The following is a 27,800-nucleotide window of genomic DNA, read 5'->3' on the forward strand; positions in this document are numbered from 1 at the left end:
AACAACATGAATTAAGGGTGGAGGGTTATGGGCCACTTGATTTAGTGATGTAACTGGAAATGGTAATCTATGACCAGTTTCAAATGCTTTTCTTGTAACCATTGCAGCCATAAAGCTCCATTAACTGTTTTTGTCTGAATGCTTTGCTTGTAGTCTTGTAGTGCTTGTAGTGCTTGTCTATTCCTAGTAGGTTTGTTTTCAATCTGTAAGTCAGGCTTATCGTATTTTTAGATTTTAAATGACAAATATCTAGTATAACTTTTACATTTATCAGTATTTTCTGTTGATTACCATGGTAAAGCCTGTGGAGCGTGTGGCAGCATGCGTCACCAAAGTAAATTGTCAAGCATAAATTCTGCAATTCTCACAATCCTCTTGATTAGCATCTTCTCTGCTCAATATAAAGCTCTTGCTCCAGTCTGATGAACAAATTTACATTAATGTTTATAAAATACCTTAGAATGTTTGCTACAACCGTTTTTTTTCTGTTTTGAGATGTTCCAAAATTTTGAGCTTTTCAAATATTTTCTTATTGACTTTTTGATATCTTTTTAAAAATGTGGTCAGCGATTTTTATTGATTTAAAACGCTTGTGACATCATGTAGGCCTATACTAATTGGTATCATACAGATCCGTTTGATACAGATAAGTTTGAGAATGGATGAGGAAGTGGGTGTCATTAGAGAAGTCTTTTTACCTTAATATTTAGCTTTTGTGAAAAAAACACTTACTGTATTGTTATAGCTTCGCCAGCGTGAAGCTATAGGTAGTAATGGTACAAAGGTTAAATGGCAAACTGTCATAGGCAATTGAAAAAGACTAATTTTTACTGTAAATTAATTTGTTAAGTTAGATATTTAAAGTAATGTAATAAAGCACATAATGGCTACGTTGTTTTATTACTTTTATTATATTGCTTGTAATCGAATTGCAAAGGTTAATGTAGGTCTAGGTCGGTGCCGTTGTGAGATATGTATAACACTAGTAAACTATGATGGGAGTGATGAGCGTTGTTTGGAGGTAGTGCTTCGGAGAACCTGACAGTCATTGCCGTCGAGCTTTCTATTGGATGGCTCTATAGGCGGGGCGTAAAATTGCATAGACTTGGTTCGATAAAGGCTTGAGCGATGCGTTTTTGGCTATCAGACTTTACTGAACACTTCAAAGAGTAGTAAAGTCGTAAATACTGTAGCTCAAGCTATGATATGTAAATTAGATACAAATATATTTCGTGAACGTCCGTGAAGGTAGCGGTATTAAATTTAGTAATCGTTTGCTACAAATATTTTGAGTACAGCTTATTTTGTTCGATATTTTAAACGCAAAACACAAGTTAGTTGTTTTAATATGCGTAAAAATAAACTCGCTCATAAATTGCTGATTACGTTGTTAGTTTCTCATTTACTAGTAAAAAGCTGCCAATGTAATAGTGCTGTAATAGCTTTGCTATAGATCGTGTAATAACTTTAATAAGCGTGCTTGCAATTATTTGTCTCTATTTGTGTACTTTATTACGTTTTGATCAATAACATCGAAGAGGCGTTATTACAGGCATGTATTAAATTTGCATAGGTGATGCAGCTTCAAATTTTGGTATCCCACGTGCTTATCAATATGGCGGCTATGTTTTGAATCTGCGTCGACTGGATAAAAAATCAAACTGAATATTACAAAGTTTTTATTCATATATATCAAAGTTGATCTGGTTTTCGCCTGTTATTTCCATGTGAGCTTTCGAGCTGCACACATTGCCGCTCTGTGACAGTCTACATTTGTAATATACCTACATTCCCTTGCAGAAGGCTAGTGACGCGTTTACATTGGTGTTTCACATACTTTGTTCATGAAACAAAAACATCTTGTTCATTAGCAATAATTACAATTAACCTGATCGATAATTCATTTCATAAATGTTCAATGGCTGTAAAAATACAATACTTCAAAAACTGTCTTGAGCCACTAGATAACTGATTTCCCATTCACCCATTGAGATAAATATGCAATAATTTGAACGTTAGCAATTTGCTACCAACTCTTGGACCAGTAAACATTTTTTTCACATTTTAAAAGCCTTATGTTAATGCAAATTTTAATGATTTTTGTGCTATCATTTGCTCATGAAAATGGCTAGTTATATCTCAATCATTTTTGTACTTCATGGTTTTTATTAATTATGGATTTTGTTGAAACAATTAAATTCATTATCACCACAATTTTTTCGCAAAATGAAGTTCGCCAGCTCTAAACGACCCAGGATGTGAACCTGAAATGTGATTATGAAAAGGGTCAACATTTTCTCCTAAAGGTTGACTTTTAACAAATTTCACATTAGTTATTTGGTATCAAAAGATTCACTACGTTTTACTCTGCCGTGTTGTAGGCGCACAATATGTGGAAATGTGATTACAAGCTCTTAAAAACTCAAAAACGAACAGTTAATCGCAGCCATCAGAAAAACGTCGTATATTAAGATCTCTTTCTAAAACGGCTCAAATAGGACATAACTGAACAAGATGGCTTCTGTTTACGCTTTCATGCAACCTCATTCGTCGAAATGTTTTCACAAGTATACTTCTCGTATTCAATAAAACCATGTCTATTGTCCTTACACGTCTTTTTCAACATCACTGTAAAGGTCCGGCCACACGTAACGAATTATTCGTTCAATCTGACCGAATCCACGAATTTCACAGAATTCACAGATTTATTCTGCCGAATATCATAGATTCGTCTGAGCTGTGCATGCGCACCGAATTCGTTAACGAAACGCGTTTAATTGGCTAACCAATTTTTTTAGCGAGCACGATTCTAGTAGCTTTGACAAGTGGTATAGTCCAAGACACGTATGACGACACACAATAAAAGTATGACCGCGATATGACTTGACACATACGATGCAACTGCCTATATGCGCTAGAGATAGCGACTGTTTTTGCGACGGAGCTTTTGCAGTATAAAAAGAAATTATTATTATTGAAAAAGAAATAATTCATAGCTTCTAAAACATATAAAAGAAAATTTTGGATACACGATGAGAAGTTCCTGTCATGGTGAACCAACGAGAGAGAACCAACAATAGCGCATATAGGCCGTTGCATCGTATGTATCAAGTCATATCGCGGTCATACTTTTATTGTGGGTCGTCATACGTGTCTTGGACTATACCACTTGTCAAAGCTACTAGAACCGTGCTCGCTAAAAAAAATTGGTTAGCCAATTAAAAGAGTTTCGTTAACGAATTCGGTGTGCATGCACAGCTCAGACGAATCTATGATATTCGGCAGAATAAATCTGTGAATTCTGTGAAATTCGTGGATTCGGTCAGATTGAACGAATAATTCGTTACGTGTGGCCGGACCTTAATGCTGTCATTCCGAGCACTGATATCTCAAAACCCACTAAAAATTTGTATCAATTTTTTAACCTTATCTCGAAGGAGTGCATAGCATCCTCTAATAAACATGACAAGCCTGTTGATCACCTGTGGTATTCGAGGAATGCTGTAGAAATTATTCGCGTTGTTTAGCAGTAAGTATAGGTCACGTGGTCAGATTACGATTGGGCCAAGCCGAAACATAACTATAAAGTAGCGAGCATCTATATTTGGTAAGGGCTCTTCGGTAAAACTCCAAGTGTTTGTCATAAACTAGTGCTACGAGAAGTTTTATATTGAGCCTTTTATTGACCTTTTTGTTCATGTGAAAACATCATATGTCAAAACAATAACCAAATCGTTTAAGTACGTCGGAGAAATAAATTGATTGCAATCCACGGCGGTTTTGTGATGGCGACGATTAACTGTTAGTTATTGAGCTTTAAAGAGCTTGTAATCACATTTCTACATAATTTGCACCTACAACACAGCAGGGTAAAACATGGTGAATCTTTTGATACCAAATAACTGTAATGTGAATTTTGTTGCAAGTAAACCTTTAAGCTGTACATGCTATATCATTCTAAACTTTTTCCGTTCACAGAGAAACGGTACATGTTGCGAACGAATTAGTAGACGAACAAAAGGCTTCGTAATTGTAATATCATTAACCCTTTCGCTGCCAAAGACGCATGTATGCGTTTTCTAGGGTCGAGTGCCGTAGACACATTTTTGGGACTTTCCCAGCAATTGCGTAATAACTTAATTTTATTATTCGTTGACAACATAACCCACGGTCTTTAGGACTTTTATGAAATGGACAGTGTTGTCGGAAGATTTCTCTATAAAATTAGCCTAAAACAATGAAGCAGTTTTAAATTTTTGTTTGAAAATATCCAACCTGAAAACATACATTTTTTGTGTAAGTTTTGTCAAGTACTGTGCCAGGCAAAAAACAGATAATTAGTTACATGACATTATAGCCAATTCAGATTTTTGTGATTATACAGATAATTTAAGTCGCAGCACTGACTCTGATAGTGGTGAAAGTAGGTTTTGTAAGAGTAAGGAATATTGTGGAGGATCGTTTTAGCTTCGCAGCGATCGTAGTTTCACATAGCTTTATCATCGCACAAAGTATAAATACATTGAATTTTTTGAATAGCGATGTTGGCAAAATAAAATATGTAACAAAATGTTCTGAATAGAGTTTGAAATTGATATCTGCAATTTTCGGTAAAATGGCTGGCACTAGGCCGATAGCCATATTTGTACATGGTTGGCAGTGGAAGGGTTGAAGGAAATTTAAAATTTGCCATTATACACAAATTAATGTGAATGTTGATATGCATATTGAGTGAACACATCATACAGCCCATTTATTTTGTACACAACTAACATTTAAGACTATCATGTATCGTTATTCTAAATTATGGAATTATCAGTTTTAGGTATCTAATTGTTAACAATGTCGGGTCGTGCGCGCGGGAGAGGAGTAGCTCGTGGAAGAGGTGCCGCAGCTCAGCCGCCTGCTGACCCATCGAGAAAGCCTGGTCCAGTAAATCCACAGGTGAGACTACTAACCGTGCTTAGTTTGGAACAAAATACTTACTTGAGTATTCCTCTTATAATAAATTTGATGTCGCGTTGTAATAACATTTTTTTACTACTTGCAGTTGCTTAAATTAGCAATTATGTAATATTTAGGCTCATGCTGGCGGTGGAGATGGTAATGGAGGTGGCACTGGTGCCGGGCGTGCGGCGCAAAGAGGTGGTGCTAGAACTATTAATCCAGGCGTTGCTGCAGTCGAAACTGGTATGGCAGCTATGGCTTTAGGCACCGGAGACCCGAGCAATCAGAGAAGAGGTAGAAGAGAGATACGTTATCATGAGCCAAATACTAGACCTGCTCATCTTACAGATAAAAGAGGTAACAGGTGCTCTCCACTTGTTAAAAGTTGTCTATTTCCGTTGTTACTTATTTTCTATTTTTGTCAAATGCTTTAATCTTTACTTCAGGTAAATATAAAACTTTCTATTGTGGCTGAATGTGAATGTATTTCTCATTAAACCTTAACTGTCACGAACAACTTTTATCGTATTTACTAGGTGAATCAGACACGCTGATTCCGATTTTGTAATCAAAATAAAGATTAGGCCACTAACTTTCAGAGTAATGAAGGACTTTTTATAGCGTTTTAATATCGGTCTCGAAAACAACACGATCGGCATAACAAGCTCCGCCCATACATACATGACGTAACCTAGCTTTTTAGGAACAGAAGTTACGTAGGGATGTTTAGACCGATTTAGAATAATAGAGATGCGTGTTTTAAAATCCATTAATATCTAAATTCAGCCTTAAAAATGATATCAGCCTTTTCTAAAAGGTAGATAAGCTATTTAGCATTGCATATTTAAAAAGCGCGATAACAACGCTAGCTATGATAAACCGCGCTTTTTTAGCTCATTTTTCTCGGCGTCCAGCCCATTTAAACGTCATGTAACAAGCTGCGAGCCATTTTAAATAGTTTATATGCTTTTCATAAAAGATCGCGATTATTTTACAGGCTGGATTTAGATAATAATGGGTTTTAAGACACCCATCTCTATTATTCTAAATCGGACTAAACATTCCTAACTTCCGTTTCTGAAAAAGCTTGGTTTCGTCACATATTTATGGGCGGAGCTTGTAATGCCGATTGTGTTGTTTTCGAAACGGATATTGAAACGTGTGGACTAATCTTTATTTTAGTAAACACGATAAAAGTTGTTCGTGGCAGTTATGGTTTAAGTTAAAACTGGCAAACTGCTGTTGTAATATGCTTAAACGTGTAGCAGGGAATAAAACTGCATGTATATTAGCTGATTATCTGCTGCAGTCAAACCTCTACTTAAGATTACACTTACATACAAATTTTTTGACATTCGAGTAGGAATTGAACAAGTATTTGTTTCATAACACAAAGTAGTTTCCATCATATGAAGTTGAAAGTTTTCAAAGGTTGTACATCAGTACATATGTTTGTAGTTCTCCTTTGCATAGTTTTGTTTGATAGTTTTCAAATAATGCTTAGCTATGTTCCACACTTACTTTTATAGTCGATTTCGCATTAAGTATTTTCACACTAAACAGTCTTATTTTTACGTGAAGTTATCAGTTTTTAAGACTTGGTTACTTAAACTTAAGTTGATTTATATGTCCCAAAATAGTTTTAAACTTTTTACTCGGACATACCATGTTATTCACTTGAGCCATGTTTATACTCGGCTATTCTACATAAAAGTTCTTCAGCTGCTAAGCTGGTGTTTTGTCTCAGGTCATTTATAATTTGCTCATATACCGTACTTTTCGGACTATAAACCGCACCCCTATATAAGCCGCATCTGCTTTATTTTCCAAAAACGATAATAAACAATACATAGGCCGCACCTTTGTTTAGGCCGCAGAGCACAGGACGGTGCTTTTTAACGCCGCATCAACTTTGCTGTTTAAAACGACGCCTTTTAACCTAGTGTCTAACGGAACAGTACCGTTAGGAATTGTTTCGTATTTTCTTTCACCGCTAGAGACGCACTAACCGGAGATCCCGGTTAATGTGCCCTAGCGGTGAAAGAAAAAGCCACAGAATAGCCGCACCCTTATATAAGCCGCATGGCTCAAATCGTCAGAAGAAAGTAGCGGCTAATAGTTCGAAAAGTAGGGTTCTAGGAAGACCTGAATTCATACAAAGAAGGTGCAATGGTTAATAGCTATTCAATTCTTCTCAGAACATTCTGATGCATCAGTTCATTGATATACTATTGCTGTATAGAAGCTGCGTATCTTGACTAACTCTGTAATATCCAAATAATTCTACAATTGTATAAATTCTACAAATTGTATAAATAGCTAATTGTTAATTACCTAAAATTAAGCTGCCAAACAATGCCTGTCAATAATTATGCCACTTTTTTAACGATGATGACAATACACACGATAAATTAATGAAACCATAAGTTGAGATTATGTTAGTGGTTTTGTATGAGCTTCGCAGTGTAGTAAACTTCAGTGTTTGGTTCTCTCTGGTCAATTATATTTCCCAACAAAAAAAGCATCATGATAGGTTAACTGCAACCATTTCTATAGAGTAACACAGAGTTCAAAATTGAAAGAGTAGCAATATTGAAAAACTCCAAATTGCTTCTTTAAAATGCTGGTATATAGGCCCCATTTTATTAGCCGATGGTATATTTTGCAGGTGCTACTGGAACTCCTGTAGCACTTCTTGCCAATTACTTCAAGTTGGTTGCTGCGCCTGGATGGCACATGTACCAATATCACGTGGACTTTAATCCACCAATGGATAGTAAAAAGTTGAGACAAGGACTATTCGGCGCTCATGGTGACAAACTCTTCACTAGCTATTTGTTTGATGGGATGACTGTGTTTAGTCCTACAAAGCTTCCTGACGAAGTAAGTGTTCTAGTCTGCAGATTTGTTTAAGACGCAGATCCAGTTTGTGAATGGTGCACTACCTGAAGTCGCCAATAAAATGCTTGTTTATCGCAGTCTTAAATAATAATTTGGTATCGATTAGTTGGTGTAGTTGTACACTTGTGTAAAACTCTTTCAATCAGCTAACGAAAAGTTTATGTTTATTCCGCTGATTGAATATTTAATGTCTGCATCGTTTGTTTGTCGATTCTTTGGATCGCCAGTTATTTTTCTATCGTCTCTTAAGATTACATCGCTGGTAATGCTTTGTGTTTTACAAATTTCTGTAGGTTTCAAGGTCGCTTGTAACACACTAAAATGTTTAGGAACATTGAGTTAAGTTCATTTTCTAATTTGCAAGCGACAAATACTTTTTAGATTCAAAATCATCCATTGCGTCCTTGAAAAGTTGCTTCTTTAAATAATCATTAACGTAATTTTCAACTTGCCCAATTCGAACAAAAAAATCTCCATATATCATTCAAAAACTATTCATGATGTTGTTTAAAACAGCGTTAATTTTAATCAATGTTATTAATCAATCATATTCAAATTGAATTGGAAAAAATACGGTAACTTGTCACTTTACGTTATATAGAATTTCTTACGTAATACAAAGCAAAAGTTTCACATAGTCTCTATGTTAAGTGAGATTAAAATAATAGCAGGTTTCTGTTATGTCCACTGGAAAGGTTTCTGTTATTATGGAATGTCTAATGTAATACGGAAGAACGGGTCCCCCTACATTCTGATGTGCAATGCAATTCGCAGACAATTTGCATGAGCAAAAAATTGATTTTGGTTTTGGGAAAAAAAAACATTTTTGAGCTTTTAAGAGCTTGTAATTACCTTTCCACATATTTTGCACCTACAACACAGCAGAGTAAGACATGGTGAATCTTTTGATACCAAATAACGGTAATGTGAATTTTGTTGAAGTCAACCTTTAAATTTAACTTGACCGTTACACCAATTTTTTGACTCGAGGAAAACCAATAACAAAAATTCAAATGAAACATTTTTACTTGGCTGGTTATACAGCGAGCAGCCAGCTCTCATAGAGTACAAGTATTAACTAGTAAAGAAGGTTATGTCTTTAGTATTGCTTTAGGGGCATATATTTGCCCATAGCTAAAGCCTACCTAACTAGGTTATTTCCTTCATCGTATATCCCAATAATTGCTAAACTGTTTCACAATTGTGAAGGATACCCATACATTTTGGTAATTTAGGTTTATACTTACATTTACTTAATTTAGGTACAGTCAAACATGGATAACTCGAACTTCACGGGACCGAGCGAAAGTGTTCGAATTATCAGAGCGCCCAAGTTATCAGAGCACTGTCACAAGTCCATGTATTTACTTATTTATTAGTAGATACATGTACATATACAAACTATAATATAAATCGAAAGCACAAATGGCTTGTTTCAAATTAAATGCTTCTAATGTAAAGTTTAAAACGTTTTTATCAAAAAGTATAGAGATTTTTCTATCACTTGAGATTGGTTCGTTGTTTGAGGTGAGGTTATTGCCAGGACGTTTTTCAGATTGACATTGGCAAAACTTGATCGTTGTTGAAATGCTCAAAAGAAAAGACATCTTTTTCTTTTGAGCGTTTTACCCACGATCAATTTTGTCGATTTTTCTTGAAGTTTATTCCAAGATTACCTCACTTTATCTCGCTTCCGAAGGGCGATGGCTAAGCGGGTGTTTGGTATAAATCAAAGTTTACCAAACCTTTAGAAAAGTCGTTGACAAAAATATTTTGCCGATGGTGGTAATAATGACGCTTATGAATTACGAAAAGTTGAGGTTTACCTCTATGGCTTGGAATAAAGTGATTTTCTAAAGCGATAACAACCGTTTCGGTAGCTGTTGGGCAAAAAACAGTTCAAATTAACAGTGTTGAGTTCGAGTTATCTATAGCAATTAATCATTACGTGGGAGTGGACCAAAGAAACTGTTCGAATTAACCATGTGTTCGAGCTATCCGTGGGCGAGTTATCCATGTTTGACTGTATATGAATTTACATTTATATACATTTAGGTGACCGAGCTATTCAGCGTGAGGAAATATGACGAAGCAAAAATTCGGATAACAGTGAAAAGAGCCGCTGAGCTGAGTCCTAGCAGCCCAACTTGTCTTCAGATTTTTAATGTCATGATGAGACATATTCTGTCTGATTTGGGCATGAAGGAAATCCAAAAGTCCTACTTTTCACCAAATGGAGCAAGGCGACTGGATGCTCACAGGTTTATTTGTTTTATTTATGTCCAAAGTGTATTCTGTAACACAAGAATAGATTTTGGTGGCTAATAGGCCATAGCACAATAGCAATGTTATCAATTGACGAGTTGGTGTAAGCAGCTGGTAGCTTGATGCAACATAGACACTATTCAGTAAGCCCAGCAGGTATTTTTCTCAGTGACACCCCAACCTATTCACATCGCTTACACTTCCTTGGTGAATTGGAAGACAGTTTTATGTATGGAACAGGTGGTGTGTGTTGTGCTTTCTGTGAGACATAGTTCTCGGGTATCAAGTCGTTAGATTAATTGTACTTTAGATTTTTTTAAATATGAAGGATGTATGGTTTTATTAAGCCTTTCAGTGCCATCCATGTACAACTTTAGATATTGGCCTAGTGCCAGCCATTTTACCAAAATTGTCGATATTTCTTCATGATATGTATACAGTATTTTTCCAATTTAAAACTCTATTTAGATCATTTTTGTAACATATTTTATTTTGTCAACATTTTAACTAACACTGCTATGCAAAAAATTCAATGTGTCTATACCTTGTTCGATGATAACGCTATGTAAAGCAATCGCTGCGAAGCTAAGACGATCCTCCACAATGTTCCTTACTTTTACAAAACTGTTACTTTCACCACTATCAGAGTCACTGCTGCTATCTGTATAATCATAAAAATTTAAATCTGAATTGGCTATAACGTCGTCAACTTAGTAATTACCTGTTTTCTGACTCGCGCGAGGTACTTAATGAACTCACACAAAAATTGTTCGTTTTTAGGGTAGTAGTTCTCAAACAAAAGTTTAAAATTGTTTCGTTATTTTAGGCTAATTTTACAAAGATGTCATCGGACAACGTTGTCAATATCTTGAAAATCCTAGACTGTGGGTTATGTTGTCAACGAATGATAAAATGAACTTACATGTACCACACAATTGCTGGGAAAGTCGCAATTATGCGTCTACTACACTCGACCATAGAAAACGCATTTATGTGTCTACTGCATCGAAAGGGTTAAAGCCATCGTATTATTAATTCCATGAAAAAAATATAAACATTTTTATATTACCTTACTCCAATTGTTGGGTGAACCATTTGCATGTTTTTACGATGAGCCTTATAGCTTGTATTCATGTGTAATACTAAATGCTTTTATTACTAACGCTCGTAATAAATTCTAATGATAGACTTTGATTTGTGGATCTTTTGCAAAATATCAGTTCATAGGTTTGCTTCTTAATCTCTTTTGCTCATTAATGATAGATAAATTGTAAGATTACTGTCATACTCGTTTGCCACGTCAATGATACGAGTGTCACGCTTTCACTGAGCGATAATTTCGTGTTTTGTTTCCATTATGATTGCTTTATATATATTTTTTTCACTAGCTTTGTCTTTAGCTTTGTACCCATAGTAACTAATAACATAAATTTTATACATGTATATACAAATTATGACGAAAAATGAGTGAAAACACATTGTGGGTCTATGGTGCGGTGTCAACACCCAAACAGAGCGGGTGGGAAGTTCGTTTCTACATTCGTTTCTACAATTATTGATCAAATCTTGAATTTTCCATTGTATGCGATGGCATACATTTCCGAATATTTTATGTCATATTTCAAAATATTCGCAAAAAAGGCCGATCCGTATTTCAAGGCATCGCATTAGTTGACTTTGAGATTAGTCAAACTATGGTGAAAAAGGACGAATGGTCATGTTTCGATTTGAATTCCTGTTAAAGTCCACTCTGGATTCGCATTAAGTTCACATCTGTTCTCACTTAGGTGACGATGAGTTTATGATGGGTGTAGCTACTACATCGATTGTGACTGTCTGTTTTCGTGTATTGTACTATTCGCCTTGTGTGAAGATTAACTGCGGGATGGGTTTACTGGTGATGAATAGTCAAGGTGTTGCAAAATCTCATAAGATTTTGACAGCAAAAATATATGTATATGTAACTGCATCAACAGTAGGATTTTAATTTCATGGTTCATTTTAATACTCTACATTTCTGTAACAGATAATTTCTTTTTAGATTGGAGGTTTGGTCAGGCTTTAATACAAGTATTCTTCAACACGACGAGGGAGTCATGTTAAATGTAGACTTGTCTCATAAAGTTCTGCGTACGGACTCTGTCTTGGATACCATGTATGCCCTCTACAACAACTCTGGACGGAACGCAAATTTTCATGCCATCTGCGCAAAAGCTTTAGCTGGTCAAGTCGTATTGACTAGGTCTGTATTTTATGTGAGATCTTCAAACTGTGCAGCGGATGTTTGCTGCCAATAATTAAATTACCTTTTATTATAATCATATCTTTTATTTATATTTCTATCACTTATAGCCATATATTTTATGTACATATCACTTGTTTGAAGGATTAGTTGATGCTGGTTGTCTTGTAGTCAGTAACATAGGTGAATCCTTTATTGAAATAACTATAAATTTTTATCAAACATAATAGCTCCGTAAATATTGTTGTTTATTACCAACAATTATATTGTACAAGTTTATGCGTTTGAATCCAATAGAGCTTAATTAGAGTGGTGGGGGTCCTACCACACAAATTTGTCGTCAGAATAGTCACTTTTAAAATCACTGTCGTCACTTTTAAAATCACTGTCGTCACTTTTAAAATCACTGTCGTCACTTTTAAAATCACTGTCGTCACTTTTAAAATCACTGTCACCTTTTTCATGTTGGTAACCAAAACAACCTCTTTCTTCACATTGTTTATTTTAATACAAATATCCATTCTGGTGGCACTGGGTTGCGTTAGAAACCTGAAACTTGCTCAGTTTGAACTTCTGCTAACCAAAAGCATGGCTCAACCAGCGACCTTCACAAACTTATTAATGATGTTTGGGAGCGTTGCTGATTACTCCGCGAAGAGTGACAGCCGTTTTAGGGCTACATTTCTTGTACTGAAAATAGACCGAGATTGTCTTTAATAATCACTGTCAGTCACAGACTTGGAAACGGATTTGCTGTCAATGTCGTGGCATTACATTGCTGTTTACTTTAATTTTTTGGCAGTCTATAAATGCAGGACCAGATGCTTCAAACCAAAACTAGTGAAGTTTCGGTTGAACGTGTTGATTTATGGACAAATATTAAACCATAACTGCCACGAACAACTTTTATCGTATTTACTAGGTAAATCAAACACGCTGATTCCGATTTTGTTATCAAAGTAAAGATTAGGCCACTAACTTTCAGAGTAATGAAGGATTTTTTAATAGCGTTTTAATATCGGTCTCGAAAACAACACGATTGGCATAACAAGCTTCGCCCATAAATACGTGACGTAACCTAGCTTTTTAGGAACAGAAGTTACGTAGGTATGTTTAGACCGATTTAGAATAAAAGAGATGGGTGTTTTAAAATCCATTAATATCTAAATTCAGCCTTAAAAATAATATCAGTCTTTTCTGAAAGGTAGATAAGCTATTTAGCATTGCATATTTAAAAAGTTCGATAACAACGCTAGCTTGTGATAAAACCGCGCTTTTTGAGCTAATTTTTCTCGGCGTCCAGCCCATTTAAACGTCATGTAACAAGCTGCGAGCCATTTTAAATAGTTTATATGCCTTTCATAAAAGATTGCGATTATTTTACAGGCTGGATTTAGATAATAATGGGTTTTAAGACACCCATCTCTATTATTCTAAATCGGACTAAACATTCCTAACTTCCGTTTCTGAAAAAGCTAGGTTTCGTCTCATATTTATGGGCGGAGCTTGTAATGCCGATTGTGTTGTTTTCGAAACGGATATTGAAACGCTTTAAAAAAGCCTAAATGACTTTGAAGGTTAGTGGACTAATCTTTATTTTGAGCACAAAATCGGAATCAGCGTGTCTGATTTACCTAGTAAATACGATAAAAGTTGTTCGTGACAGTTATGGTTTAAGTTAGAAAAGGTACGGCTACACGTAATAAATTTTTCGTGGGTTCTAACCGAAATCACGAAATGATTGAAACACAGAATTATTTTGAGCTGCTAGAATCGTGCTAGCGAGCACGATCCCAGCAGCTTTTGCAATTAGTATAGTCCAAGAGACGTATAATTACACACAATAAAATTATAAGTGCAATTCAACTTAGTACACATGATGCAACTGCTTAGATTGCGTTATTGTATGTATTTATTGTTTGGACGCTATAGCTACAAATTGTTTATTTTTTAATTATATTTTCTTTTAGCAGCAAAAGTTTTGTGGTAAAAAATGTTGCCATCATTAGCGCAATCAAGCCGGTTGCATCGTATTTACTATGGTTAATTTTCTTAATATTTTTCTTGAGTGTCGTATTATGTTCTCGGACTACATATATCTTAAAATTTGCTAGAGTCGTGCTCGCTAACCAATAATAGCGCAACTTAATCAGTTACATCGTGTGTTCTATGTTGAATTGCTTTCGTACTTTTATTGTGTATCGCGATACATGTCTTGGACTATCCTAATTGCTAAAGCTGTTAGATTCGTGCTCGCTAATAATTTGTTAAATCGTTTCGTCGACGAACTCGGTGGGCATGCACAGCTCAAATAATTCTGTGAATTTCGACCGGTTAATTCTGCGTTTTTCGTGATTTCGGCCGGAACCCCGAACCAACGAAAAGTTTGTTACGTGTAGCCGTAGGTCAGGTATAATTGCCTACGGTCAGGTATACCTGATCGTAGCCGTATCTTTAGTAATACTACTTACACAATCATCGTCACCTACATTGACAAATGGTCGTCTCGTCTGTCACTTTTTAAATATACCTGTCATCAGAATTGTCACAAAACATGGGAGGACCCCCCAGTGGTTAGTCACATTATCTAGCTGGTTAATTGTTTTTAAGGTACAATGATAAAACTTATCGTGTGGATGATATCAACTGGGAGATCCGACCTACCATGGAGTTTCAGAGAAAAGATAAAAAGATCACCTACGTGGACTACTACAAAGAGGTACAGTAGTTATCCGTCGTAACGATAATTTACGCGCAATTTTAAAGGTGTGTAATCCGCCTAGTACTGACCTTGTGACACTATCAATAAAATTGGTATTTCATTAAAAGGTACTGAATTCTGTTTAATAAATCTGTTTGTATTCATATAACTTTTGGCGAGTCGTGGCTCTGTTACTTTAGGTTTACAATGTACAAATCAAAGACCTACAGCAACCCATGCTTGTCAGTCGCCCAAAAAAGAAGGATCAACGTGAAGGAGCGCCAGAGCTGCTTTTCTTGTTACCAGAGCTTTGCACCATGACAGGTCTAACTGACGATATGAAGACAAACTTCCGGCTCATGCAAGATTTAGGTGTTCAAACCCGAGTGAATCCCACAAAACGAGCTGAAACTATGAACAATTTCAGAAATCAGATACGGAGCAATCCAAAGGCGAAATCTCGGTTAGAAAGCTGGGGAGTCCAATACGCAGACAATTTGGTCAATGTCCAAGGACGATTACTTCCACCAGAGTCAATCCGTTTAGGAGAAAAGACGGTTAGTTATTTTCGTATTTCTGTGCTGTTTCTTTTTGATACTGCCATACTCCATATAAGTGCTTCCACGTGTTACAACATGTAATATTTATAAAGGTTGTTAAAGTACTCCTTAAGACTTGCAATCACATGTAGTGGAGCTCTACACTTGAACACTCTACTGTGAAGAAAGTAAGATCAACTTTTCGATGCTCATAGTACCAAGGGCATATTCACTTCCAGCACATTTGTTGTTGATGGTCAGTTGGAAATCTCTTTTCCTTCAGCTAAGCTGTTTTCAATGCTGCAATTATGAGTTTTTACTGTTGTATAGGTCGTACTTCATCACTTTCTCTTTTTTCCTTGTAAAAACTTTTAGACTGGTTTGGGGATCTTTTAAAGGTTCACTTGCAACAAAATTCACATTACAGTTACTTGGTGTCTCAAAGGTTCACCGGTGTCTTACTCTGTTGTGTTGTAGAAGCAAAATATGTGGAAATGTGATTACAAGCTCCTAAAAGCTCAACAACAAACAGTTAATCGCAGCCATCACAAAAACACCGGCGTAGATTGGAATATCTTTATTTGCCTGACGCACTCCAACAGTTTGGTTATTGTTTTGACACGTGATGTTATAACGTGAAATTAAAGGCCAATAAAAGGCTCGATATAAAACTAGTTTATGACAATAACTTTGGGCTCTGCCAAAAGCCCGTATCAAATATAGATGCTCGCTACTTTACAGTTTTGTTTCAGCCTGGTCTAATCATCTAGTCGTAATCTGATCATGTGGCCCAACGTGTTTCTGCAGCATTTTTCGACTGTTGCAGTTGACTAATAGGCTCCTCATGTTCATCAGAGGATGATATGTACTCCTTAGAGCTAAGGTTAACAATTAAATGGAACTTTACAGTAGGTTTTGAGATATCAGTGCTCAAATGGCAGCTTTACAATTATGATGAAATGGACGCGTAAAGACAATAGACATGGTTTTATTGAATGTGTGAAGCATATTTGTGAAAATATTTCGACGAATGAGATTGCATGAAAATGTAAACAGAAGCCATCTTGTTCAACTACGTCCCATACGAGCCGTTTTGGGAATGGATTCCAATATACGGCATTTTTGTGATGGCTGCGATTAACTGTTCGTTTTTAAGAGCTTGTAATCACATTTCCACATATTTTGCACCTTCAACAAAGCAGAGTAAGACATGGTGAATCTGTTGATATCAACTAACTGTAATGTGAATTTTGTTGCAAGTCAACCTTTAAAGAATTTATCTGAAGATGTCTGCTCATTTTTGTGTGTTAGTTTTAATTCCAAGAATAGCGTTACGCGGCTCCTTTTTTGCAATTGCTATCACTCACCATAGTCTTTTTGGGATCTATGATTGTAAAACCAAAAGAAGTTTTTTGAGTGACACTGAACCAACCTATCTGCAACAAATTCAAATCATGGCCACCTCGTAGAGGTGGCCGTAATTTGATTGTAGTTTGTATTCAGAGTTTGTAAAAACAACCAAATGTTATTGCGGGTTGAATTTGTAGGTATCTGCTGGGCCTAATGCTGATTGGGGCAAAGATCTGAGAGGTAGGATGTATAGAGTTGTTGATTTAAGAACATGGACCCTTATATCTATTGAACAACATCAAGAAATCGCCAGAGGCTTTATCAACAATCTTCACAAAATCGCCCCACCGATGGGAATTCAAATGAATCCTCCGAGGGTGTAAGTTATCCAAATCTTTTTATTTTGTGGTTACATTATACTGTCTTTTAGCTGAGTGAGCTCTATTTCATTCTGTTGACAAAAATCTGCTTGTGCATGCTTCATGAGTATATACAGCCTTTACAAATATTACTAAGTCGTCCAGTCTTGCAACTGTACTTTATTATGCTAATCTGTCGATAGTTAAAGATGTAGTTGCGTCAAATTTAAGTTGATCTTAAAAGAAAGCATTTTTTTTTCTCTATCAGTTGATATGTTGTTTGTTGTGTTATGCGATCGCATTGCCAAGATATTTGAAGATTAAAACCGAAAAAATCTGATCGCCGTAAAAACGCTCAGGCCACAAAAACGTGCCCAGACTTGCCCAAAATGATGTCACGCGTTTGGCAACCTGTCTCAATCTCTCGTATTCACATCGGCTATTTGCGATAAAAGTCTAGTCTAAAGGCGTGGTCACACGGACACCGAACCGACGTAGGTTCGGTTCGGAGGCTGGTTCGGTTCGTGGCACACGGCCACCGAAGTAACTTCGCTTCCTAGATAACATACGTATAGAGACAGGACACGGTTTCATTAGTAGTTGTTATGTATTTGAGTTAAATATTTCTATTGTAAACAAAAAAAAACTTTGAGGAACAATTATAAATTATAATTACACAGCAGATTTATCAGAAGATCGTTCGGCTGCTCAAAATAAATCACTCGATACAAATATTTTGCTAACCCTTCCCATCAACATAATTATACTTTTTTTTATTAACATATGAATGTTTTTCTATGCTGAGTACATAACAAACAAAAACAGTCTTTCTCATAGTACTGTGGTTTTACATAAATAAATCAGTCAACGATAGTTCATCAGGATGAATATGACACATTACTTATATTCTACACGAAAGAAAATCACAACCATTCCCTTACATTTATGCAAAACTTAAGTGCAACATCTTACATTTATGCAACACAATCACAAGTCCGGGTGAACCTTGTCGTAAATTGCTTCATGTTGTTTATTTAACGAAATAAAAGTATCGTCCCATTTCTTTTTTAACTTTACTCACACGCACGTAAGAAGAAATGTGACGCGTGCTCGCTAGAATTCTAGAATTTTAACCAGCCAATAAGAGCAAGGGTTCGGCACAAAATTTCGAGCAGTACCGAAATAGTTTGTTTCGGCCAGAAATGTCCTCAGCCGAACTTTTTAGAGCTGAAAACGACGTCGTTTTGCGTCATTTAGTTCGGTTCGGTGCCCGTGTGACCACGGCTTTACGCGGCTCTATTGGCATATATCTTATTTTGTATTTGCTCATGTTGGCTAGAATAAAATTTTAAATCCTGCTACAGAAGCATTATTATGAATGTTTCAAAGGCCTCAAATAACGAAAATTGAAAATTTGTTCTACTCACTTTCTCCAAATGTTGTGTACACATTTGGAGAAAGTGTGTAGACACAACATACACATATACACACAACATTTGGGTACCGACTACCAATTCTGCCGGTCTACGGTAATTCTGTCAAGTCACTATGTTGAACGCGGTCTTTGTATCAGCAGCTACCCATTATACTAACGATATACAGTCTCTTATAAGCCCCGCCCACATTATGCCTGTCGCCTATCTTTGGGGCAGGGCTGTATATCATTGCCTACACCGTCTACGTACTAGTTTCTTATTAGTATTCTTACCGAATACTACCGAAGTGAAATAAGCAAGCCACGTCTTTGAAAAGAATATAGACAGGGATAGAGTTTTAAGGATGAGAAGTCTGCTGCAAACTGGATTTGAACTCACCTTCTCCAGTTCTGCGGACATCCATATACCATATCCAATTCACTACAATATTCTGCAAATCATGTTTTGCATTATCTTCAACAATATTATTTTATTATATAATTTTTACAAGCAAAAATATTTTCATCTCGGCATAAAACTTTTATTAAAAATATCAAGTCGTGGCCACTCAGATAGTATTAGCTGATACAATAAGACAAATTCATCTACTGCAACAAACTCAAACAAAACATGGCTTATGCAGCACGCATTCAAGTCTCTCTTTCCACTTTATGGCAGTTTCCACACTGACAAAGCTTGTTCGGCTGGTGGGACGACATAAACATTCTGTAATCAGTAAAAAAATGCAATAAATGTCATTCATAGATATGTCATTATAAAGCGTATCTATTGACAGCTTCCAAATTGGGAGTTAAATAGATTGCGAGTGTAATTTTAAAAACGAATAAACATTTAATAAAGGCACAAGCAAGCCAAGCCAACGATTCGAAGCTTTGGTTCTGGAAATTAAAGATTTGCAATGATCAATCGATTTTACCCACTTCCTACGAGTGAAAATAATTGGTAATCATGACTCTAATTTACCAAAGAAAATTCGAAAAAATATTAAAGCTAGGTAAAACGTCAGATAAGCTATGAAACGATGATTGGAGATAGCAAAGAATTATCATTTTATTAATTAGTAAATGTATTTATGACTAAAAATATTATATTTACTCAAGTATAGAAGACTCTAAGTTAATTTACCTCCATTCTGTCTTCCTCTGCAGCAAAACGCTGCTGACGCCTGTCAACAGCCTTAGGCTGTCTACTCCAATCTTTTACTAAAAGTTGCTCAAATAACTCTGAGTCGCAGTCGCTATACAAAACTATGTATAACTTAGTAATTGTTGAAACGCGTTGAATCAGTAACGTTGAGAATTCTCTAATGATGAGAATCTTCGAGATCACAGACAACGCGTTTCACGAGTGATAACATTTATTACGGCCTATATAAAGATTTCGCGCTCATGATTGGCTAACGAAGCGACCTCATATTTATCGCTCGTGGTTTCGTTTCAGATACCTTGCTTGTGACGTCACGAAATAGGCACCCGCTGGAACGTGAGCTTTTTAAAAGAGGGCCTCATTCAAACGCATATATCTCTGGACAGGGTTGGTCTACAAAGACAAAAATGGCATCAAATTGTAGCTGATGTTTTAGCCTTTTATGGGTCCTAATTGACTTTTTTGACGCAACTACATCTTTAACTCTTTAGGTATGAATGAATAGGCCAACCACAAAAGTTGGCAGTAGTCAGGGATAGCACTATACAGCTGAATTTTTGTAACTTAACCATGTTTGACATTAATTTTTTCTTCATAATCTTTCTATTTTCATGTTTCACTGGTCTGTTTCTTCAGAAAACTGCTGTTCTGAAAATTTATGGATGTAGTATGTCTCAAATTGCTTCTTATGTCAAGGCCAATATTTGCTTACATTTTATGTTGAACTTCAAGTGTACTGTTTAAAGAAATCATAAATTGAGTTATAACTATATTATTATAACACACGGCTCCAAAAGTGGTTTAAAACCGACACTATTTAGCAGCAGAATTTGTATTTCGGACATTTTATGTACAATAGAAGCTGAGTTATGAGCATCTATTCATCACAAGCCCATTTTATATAATAGTTCTGGGGTTATCAAACAATATGCTGCAAATTAAATAATCAAATAGTAAAAATAAATATACAAAAGCAAGTGACACGTGCAAACAATTTTCATAATACTTGCAAAAACCAAAATAAAAACATTTGAAAAAATAGCATTCTTCTGCACTGACACTTCCAAAAATAGTCTAACTTTCATCCGCTTTCTGGGTTTCCAGTTTCTTCTGCACTGCCTTTTAACCTAAAATCTTCTCCACTGCGGAACCAGGCGATACTAGCGTCAAAACATTTTTTTCTTAGCAGAGCGAGTCAGTTTTGTCCATTACGAAAAGTTTTAAGTGAATGGAACATAGCTTCCATAAGGGAGCTCTGTGTGCCCAAATAACGCTTTATAATTGCTATATCATGTTTACCCAAGCTAACAATTTGTAGCTATAATGTAAGTTTATAATTAGAAGGGTTTTATTAAGGTGTCTCGACCCAATACTGTCAGGGGTCGTTTTCAGGGCATGTGCAGACAACCCGATGTTGTTGGGGCCCCATCTCAAATGGGTTAACAGGTTGTCATTCATCGGCAAAGTATGCTCAATACCTAACGCAGTTTGTTGTTTTTTTATTAAAAGATGGACCCATACAAGATTATTCATGCATTGTGCCATATATGTTATGACTTTGTCAGCTTATCTATTTGAATTCGCTGTTGCTTTTTTTACTGACATAATTTAAATTTGTAGGGTGGTACTCAATAATAGTTCCACATCGGCCTTCCTTGACGCTGTCAGGTCATGCACAGATGAGACTGTGCAACTACTCGTCATCGTTCTTCCATCAAACAAGAAAGAGCTTTATGATGCAATCAAAAAGCAATGTTGTACTGAGCAGCCCATTCCATCCCAGTGTATTACCAGTAACAAATTAAGCAACCCGAAAGGTCTTATGTCTATTGTCAGCAAAATAGCTATACAGATTAACTGCAAACTTGGAGGGGAAGCCTGGGCTTTAGAAATACCTGTGAGTTTGTTGCGTTGTTACCACATTTACATAGTTCAATTTTATACTTTTCTTTCTCAAATTTGCAGATTGTACTGTTTTGTTTGCAGTTTTTCAGCAGTCTGTCCAACTTAGTCAATTTATTCCAAGTGTCTGGTAAACCGCTCAAGTTATTTTTCTACCGTTACTTTAATTTATAAATATTTCAGCTCTCCAAGTTGATGGTTGTGGGAATTGACAGTTACCATGACTCAGCCAAGAAGGGGCGTTCAGTTGGCGGATTTGTTGCCTCCCTAAACACTACTCTCACCCGGTACTTTTCACAGAGTACAATGCAAATGAATCATCAAGAACTTATTGACAGCTTGAAGGTGTCAATGACTGGTGAGTACTCCACACATTATTCTCCAGTTTGCTTGATTCTTGTCCATGTTTGACTTGAGGATAACGTACTAAGAGACTTTTTTTCATTCGTATCAACTTGTGAAAGGTTTACCACAACATGCAAAATATATTTGAGAATTGTAGATAGCTTTCGCATTCACTTGTGAGGTTGTGCTGAAACATCAGTGCAACTTTATGTAGCACCTATTCCACCTTTAAACCTTTTTGTAGCTGCCTTGAAGAAGTACCATTCTATTAACCAATGCCTACCAGATAGGATAATTGTATTCCGGGATGGTGTGGGTGATGGACAGCTCCCTGCAGTTGTAGAGCATGAAGTCAAGCAAATTTTGGCTGTAATGCCCGAAATTGGTACTGGTTATAAGTAAGTCCATTTTAAACACAAATATTCATTAGACAATTGAACCCTGTCCCGATCTGCTGATTTATATATACCGTAAATCCTTATACTCAAGCCGCGCGGCTTGTCGTTGGGCGCGGCTTCTGGTTCAAGGTCATAAGCCGCGGCTAAAGCCAAGTTTTTAAAACTTACGTGAGGCTTAGGGCGGCTTCTCGATAAATACGTTCTCTGCTCAGTTCCTCGCTATAACCATAGAATCGCAGTCATGATACATTTTTATGTACGGGATTTTGGCGACCTACTCGTTTATTTTCAAGGTCTTGTTTATGGAATACTTTAGACTAACGGAAAAATTCATCGCTAATGTATAACTCACCACACTCGTAGGTCATTAAAACCGTTTCATTCCTGACCAGCATCTTTCCATAAACGTGAAGCCCTCTAACAGCGCAATAAAAATCAAGCCGAGACATGGCAAGAAGTTTTTGATGCAAGGGTCTAGGAATTTTAATTCGAACTTGGAAGTAAAAGAAAATTCTTTTCACATGTACTGATGTAGCCTGTTTTCTTATTCAAAAGTACGAGGGTATAGTGAAACCCTTCTCAACACTCTCGCTCCTAAAGGGGTCAAGGATGACAAAACCTCAGTCATTAGCCGCGGTCAGTGGGCGTACGCGGCTTGTTGGAGAATTATTTTTTCTTTCGTGAGTCATCTGGTTTTGAGCACAAGCCGCGCGGCTTGAGGATGAGAACTTACGGTAGTAGAAGTCTGGGTTATTTAAGGCGCTGATAGTGGATATTTGTTTTTCAAACTCTTAAAGTTGTGGGAAACTATGATTGCAAGGATAGATTATATTTTTATATAGAAGATAAGCTTCACATAAGGCTAGAGCACCATTGGCAAATATCACATCTGAATGCATCCAAAAAGTGTGCAGTATTTTCATCACCCTATTAAATATTTGGTCATGAATATACCCTTATCAGTAAGCAACAAAATATTTTGTCTGCTCGTATTCTATGTGAATAAAATGAAAAAAAATTACTTGATAGATTGTGTCAGATAAATTAGTAAATTTAATACCTCGAACAAAGCATTCTTTAGACCAATCCATTTGGACATATAGATGGTCACTCCACCCAAATGATTAATTATTATACGCACTAGGGAAACCTTGTTATATTGCATTCATGTAAATGTGTATCATCTTTGTAAAACAACAATCTTTTGAGGAGACAGCAAATGTTAACATCTGGAATGATTCATGAATTCAATTTCATTCAAAAAGGCGTTTGAGTTTGAAATGCATTTTATAATGGTTTATGTAGTTTTAATTAAACTACTATGAAGAGTAACCTAACAAAGTTTACTTGAAGTATGCAAAAAGTTGGAAAAATACTCATTTATCAGACAACATTCACCAAAAAGATTTACCGCTACAATTTTCTTTCTAAAATCTACTTTAAAAAATAAAACATACATTAGACCCAACAGCAATAATTTCTCAACATTTGTTTCTATAAAAACTCTTAACTGCCTTGTGAACTAAACATAAAAGATGAACCACTTTTTTGCATGGACTGGCGCATGCAAGATGCACATTGGTGCTTCATAACTATTCCAGAAAAACGTTTCACAGCACACCAATCTGGCTCACCCGGTGTAATAAAGGTCTCTGTGTCTGTAACAACGAGTTGGGTTAAGTTTACAACAGCAATTAGCTTGCTACCGAGTTTAACCTATGTTAGACCATTATTTAACATATCACTGTCAACAATATGTCAACTTCTATTGACATGTTGTTCTTGAACATGGAAAAAACTACATGTTGTTTCAATAATGCTCAAAGAAATTCTGTGTAGCCTACTTTTCTTATCAATGAAACTTCCTTTATCTCAGTACTCTTCGTAAAGGAGATAGACAATACAAATGTATCTCTAACAAAGTGTGAAATCTGCGTCTTCTGTTTGTGATGATAATAATAACCTGTCGTCCTGTGTTAACAAGACTCATGTGTGCATGCTGTTTGTAGGCCAAAGGTTACCGTCGTTGTTGTGAAGAAGCGCATCAGTTCCAGGTTCTTCGGCCAGGGCCGTGGCAATGAATTGAGCAATCCTGGCCCGGGCACAGTGGTTGACACAGTAGCAACCCGTCCTGAGTCTTATGACTTCTTCATTGTCTCGCAGAGTGTACGACAAGGCACTGTGACACCCACGCACTACAATGTCATATGGGATGAGTCAGGTTTGAAGCCTGATCACATCCAAAGGCTGACCTACAAACTTTGCCATCTCTACTACAATTGGCCAGTAAGTATTGGAAGAAAAGTGTCAGTCGGGTGTTGATGTATTTTACATATTTTCAACTCATTTTCGCTGTGGACCCTTAATTAGCATAATATGCTAAGTGTTGGCTGTTATGTTTCTGATATCACATAGGAAATAAGTCAAGCAAACCTAGTTTTCAGTCTTGACATTTCACACCTTGTTATCCTCAACATTTGGACATGTTTGTAAACCAAGGTTAATAAGGCTTGATTTTCAATGTGTAAATTATTAATATTTAGGTATTAAAATTGATAGAATTCTTGTATGATTTTCACCAACATTTAGACAACACCCTTTTCCAAATTTGTTTGATATATGATTGAGTCAACCCTAACTACATTGTTGCGTGTCTTAGTTTCTACATTTTGGTAGAAATGAAGATGCACAAAAGGTTGTGAAATTTGGACCAATAGGAACATGATTAATTAGTAGGTATTATTTAATGCAGTGCCTGGTAAAATCTTGACTGCTTCAACGATTTATATATATTCAACGAACTTTCATATATATACACTTTAGGTTGCATAGGAGCTCATGCTGCGATTGAGTTGGTATAATCCAAAAATTGATCCTCTTGATGCCGGATGTTCACTCGCACATTTTGGAATATTATTTCAAACTCACTTTTGTCACATAGTTGATAAAATTGTAAAGGAACTGAGTGGATAAACCTCTCCGATTCATTTTTTACAAAGATATATTATTTATATATATTATATTTGGAGTGAGTTTTTCACAATTGTGATGTTCACCTTACTACTATGTGTTTGAACATCTCGTGTAGAGCATATTATTAGGAGATTGATTGATGTTATAGGGGATAAGAGGGGAATTTCGTAATTGCAAATTAATAATCTTTAATCATTATTGCATCCTCAAGTTCAGATTAGAATGGGTATTACAAATGCCACTCTATTTTAGGGCACCATCAGAGTTCCAGCCCCTTGTCAGTATGCTCATAAGCTGGCTTTCCTTACCGGCCAGTCACTTCACAGGACTCATCACACCGCCCTTTCCGACAAACTCTTCTATCTTTAGAAGAGCAGTCCTCGCTTCCCAGTCATTGCACTGGTGATTTTGGGAAACTGATCTCTGTTCAAAAACATTATGTATTATTGCTTATTTTTGGTTTAGATGATGCCCGTCATCATTATCTAGTCATTTCGGCTTCGTCAGCTGTGAGGTTTAGTTAGTTGCAGCATTGTACTCAGTGTTCGTTATACCCAAGAACCACATTCTTAGCTCAAGCATTAATTTAGCCTCCTGCATAGCATAGCCTTAGAGACATTATGTTACCTAAACACATTTACCCACAGTATTGGATGGAGATTCAGCTGTACACTTGTTAATATATATAACAGTTCATACCTTATGCATAAAGTTTCTTGCAACGATTTTTCATGTATTTTGTCACTTGATAGTGTCTGGTGCCACAATAAAGAGTATTAACAGCAGGGTCTAATAGCATAGATAAAACAGCACATTATATAAAATGGCTTTCGCTTAGGGCACTTTTGGCTAGATACCTTCGTTCAGGTAGTTGTTGTAAATATGCTCGTGGTACCGGTACATTTACCTATGCACTAGTGCTCTAATCAATGACCTTGGGATATATATATGTTGCATTCAAGGGTATCACATGAATTTTTTTTTAAAGCAATTTCTGTCATGTTAACGTAAGGCCCATACAGCAGGTTCTGTTGTTCTTGTACAAAAACTATTACACGCTAGTCCGGTTAACCTAAATACATGAAGGATATCAGTATTTTTGTCAAATGATTTCAATCTATTGAGCCTTTTGTGGCAATGGCAGTAGGCTAATATTTCTTGTTAATCATAATTATGCTATGAAAATGGATTAGCAAATGTTTCTAGAAAAGATTTGATTTTGTAGCATGGGTGTAAAAAACCCACATCGTAGTCGAAAATGTTTCCTTATTTGTATCCAAGTTGTGCTTCAACATTGGCGGGTGTGACTTGGCTAAGGCTTAAGTAATTATAAATATGGCATTTTAAGATTACCATAGTAACACCAATGATATACAGCCCCCCAGGCGGGCTGTATATCATTGGGTACACCCCATTTCAAAAATTATCGATACTGTGGTTGTATTTCTATGTCATATACAGTAATTCCACTGTTTCTGGCTTTCACTAGTGAAGCTTTTTACATCATGAAACTAACTTAGACATCGTTCAAATCTAACACACATCTAATTACTTTCTACCGTGTTTGCTGTTTGTATGATTAGTTTCTAACAGTGTTTGCTGTTTGACATTACTAATCCATTTGGGTCAGATGCGTTTTCATGGACTATCCCGAACATATAATCCCTCAAAAAAAGGTTGAAGTTTGCTAACTAAGCTAATGTTACGATTCATCTGTCAAACAATTTTCATTGGGGATTTGAGCATAACACGTTTGGTAGTGTCGGTTTAGACAACCTTGGCAGGTTAATAGTTATTGCGCCACATGCTGGTAGTCGGAGAAACTGCGTTCATTCTAATAATAAGTATGATTTCAATTTTAGCCCATCAAGCTTTTCTTCTACCCTATGAATGATCAAGTTTTATCAGGAGGCATGTATGTCCTGTATAATCTATATGACCGTTTTACCAAAAAATGCAGACGTTGTTGAACAACATTGATAGAATTACAGAATAACACATAGTTCGGGTGACACAGCAAAAGATGTTTGCAAGGGCATCTTAAAAGCTCTAGATAAAACTAGCAACAGCTTTTAGTTTGCTTTGGCTGGAGCTATGGTAATAATTACTGCAAAGTATCATCTAAACAGTTCAGGGCACGCCTATGCGATACATCAGCTTCTATACTATTTTATACCTTGATATCTACTCAATTCTTAACCATCAGATATGATGGTTATATGTAAGATATATATATGTATATATACCTTAGTGCTAAATGAATGCCCAGGTAATATATTAAGAAACATGTAATGTA

At 36.1% G+C, this 27,800-nt stretch overlaps 1 protein-coding gene across 1 annotated transcript; it reads left to right on the forward strand.

The window, feature by feature from the left end:
• Positions 1–1,228: 1,228 nt before the first annotated feature.
• On the forward strand, positions 1,229–26,289 carry LOC137391634 (piwi-like protein 1). Its single transcript, XM_068078151.1, has 14 exons — positions 1,229–1,248; positions 4,820–4,944; positions 5,082–5,304; positions 7,616–7,830; positions 9,904–10,109; positions 12,155–12,355; positions 14,966–15,074; positions 15,257–15,613; positions 17,143–17,324; positions 21,507–21,783; positions 21,972–22,146; positions 22,378–22,531; positions 24,541–24,817; positions 25,757–26,289. The coding sequence occupies exons 2-14, from the start codon at positions 4,843–4,845 to the stop codon at positions 25,871–25,873; spliced, it is 2,595 nt and encodes an 864-aa protein (XP_067934252.1). The 5' UTR covers positions 1,229–1,248; positions 4,820–4,842; the 3' UTR covers positions 25,874–26,289.
• Positions 26,290–27,800: the final 1,511 nt, after the last annotated feature.

This window comes from Watersipora subatra, chromosome 3 (genome assembly GCF_963576615.1).
Source record: "Watersipora subatra chromosome 3, tzWatSuba1.1, whole genome shotgun sequence".
Classification (NCBI taxonomy): domain Eukaryota; kingdom Metazoa; phylum Bryozoa; class Gymnolaemata; order Cheilostomatida; family Watersiporidae; genus Watersipora; species Watersipora subatra.

Coding starts and splice junctions, on each gene's coding strand:
- LOC137391634 (XM_068078151.1), top strand. CDS start 4,843: ATGTCGGGTCGTGCGCGCGGGAGAGGAGTAGCTCGTGGAAGAGGTGCC. Junction 21,784..21,971: donor CCTGGGCTTTAGAAATACCT/GTGAGTTTGTTG, acceptor TAAATATTTCAG/CTCTCCAAGTTGATGGTTGT. Junction 24,818..25,756: donor ATCTCTACTACAATTGGCCA/GTAAGTATTGGA, acceptor ACTCTATTTTAG/GGCACCATCAGAGTTCCAGC.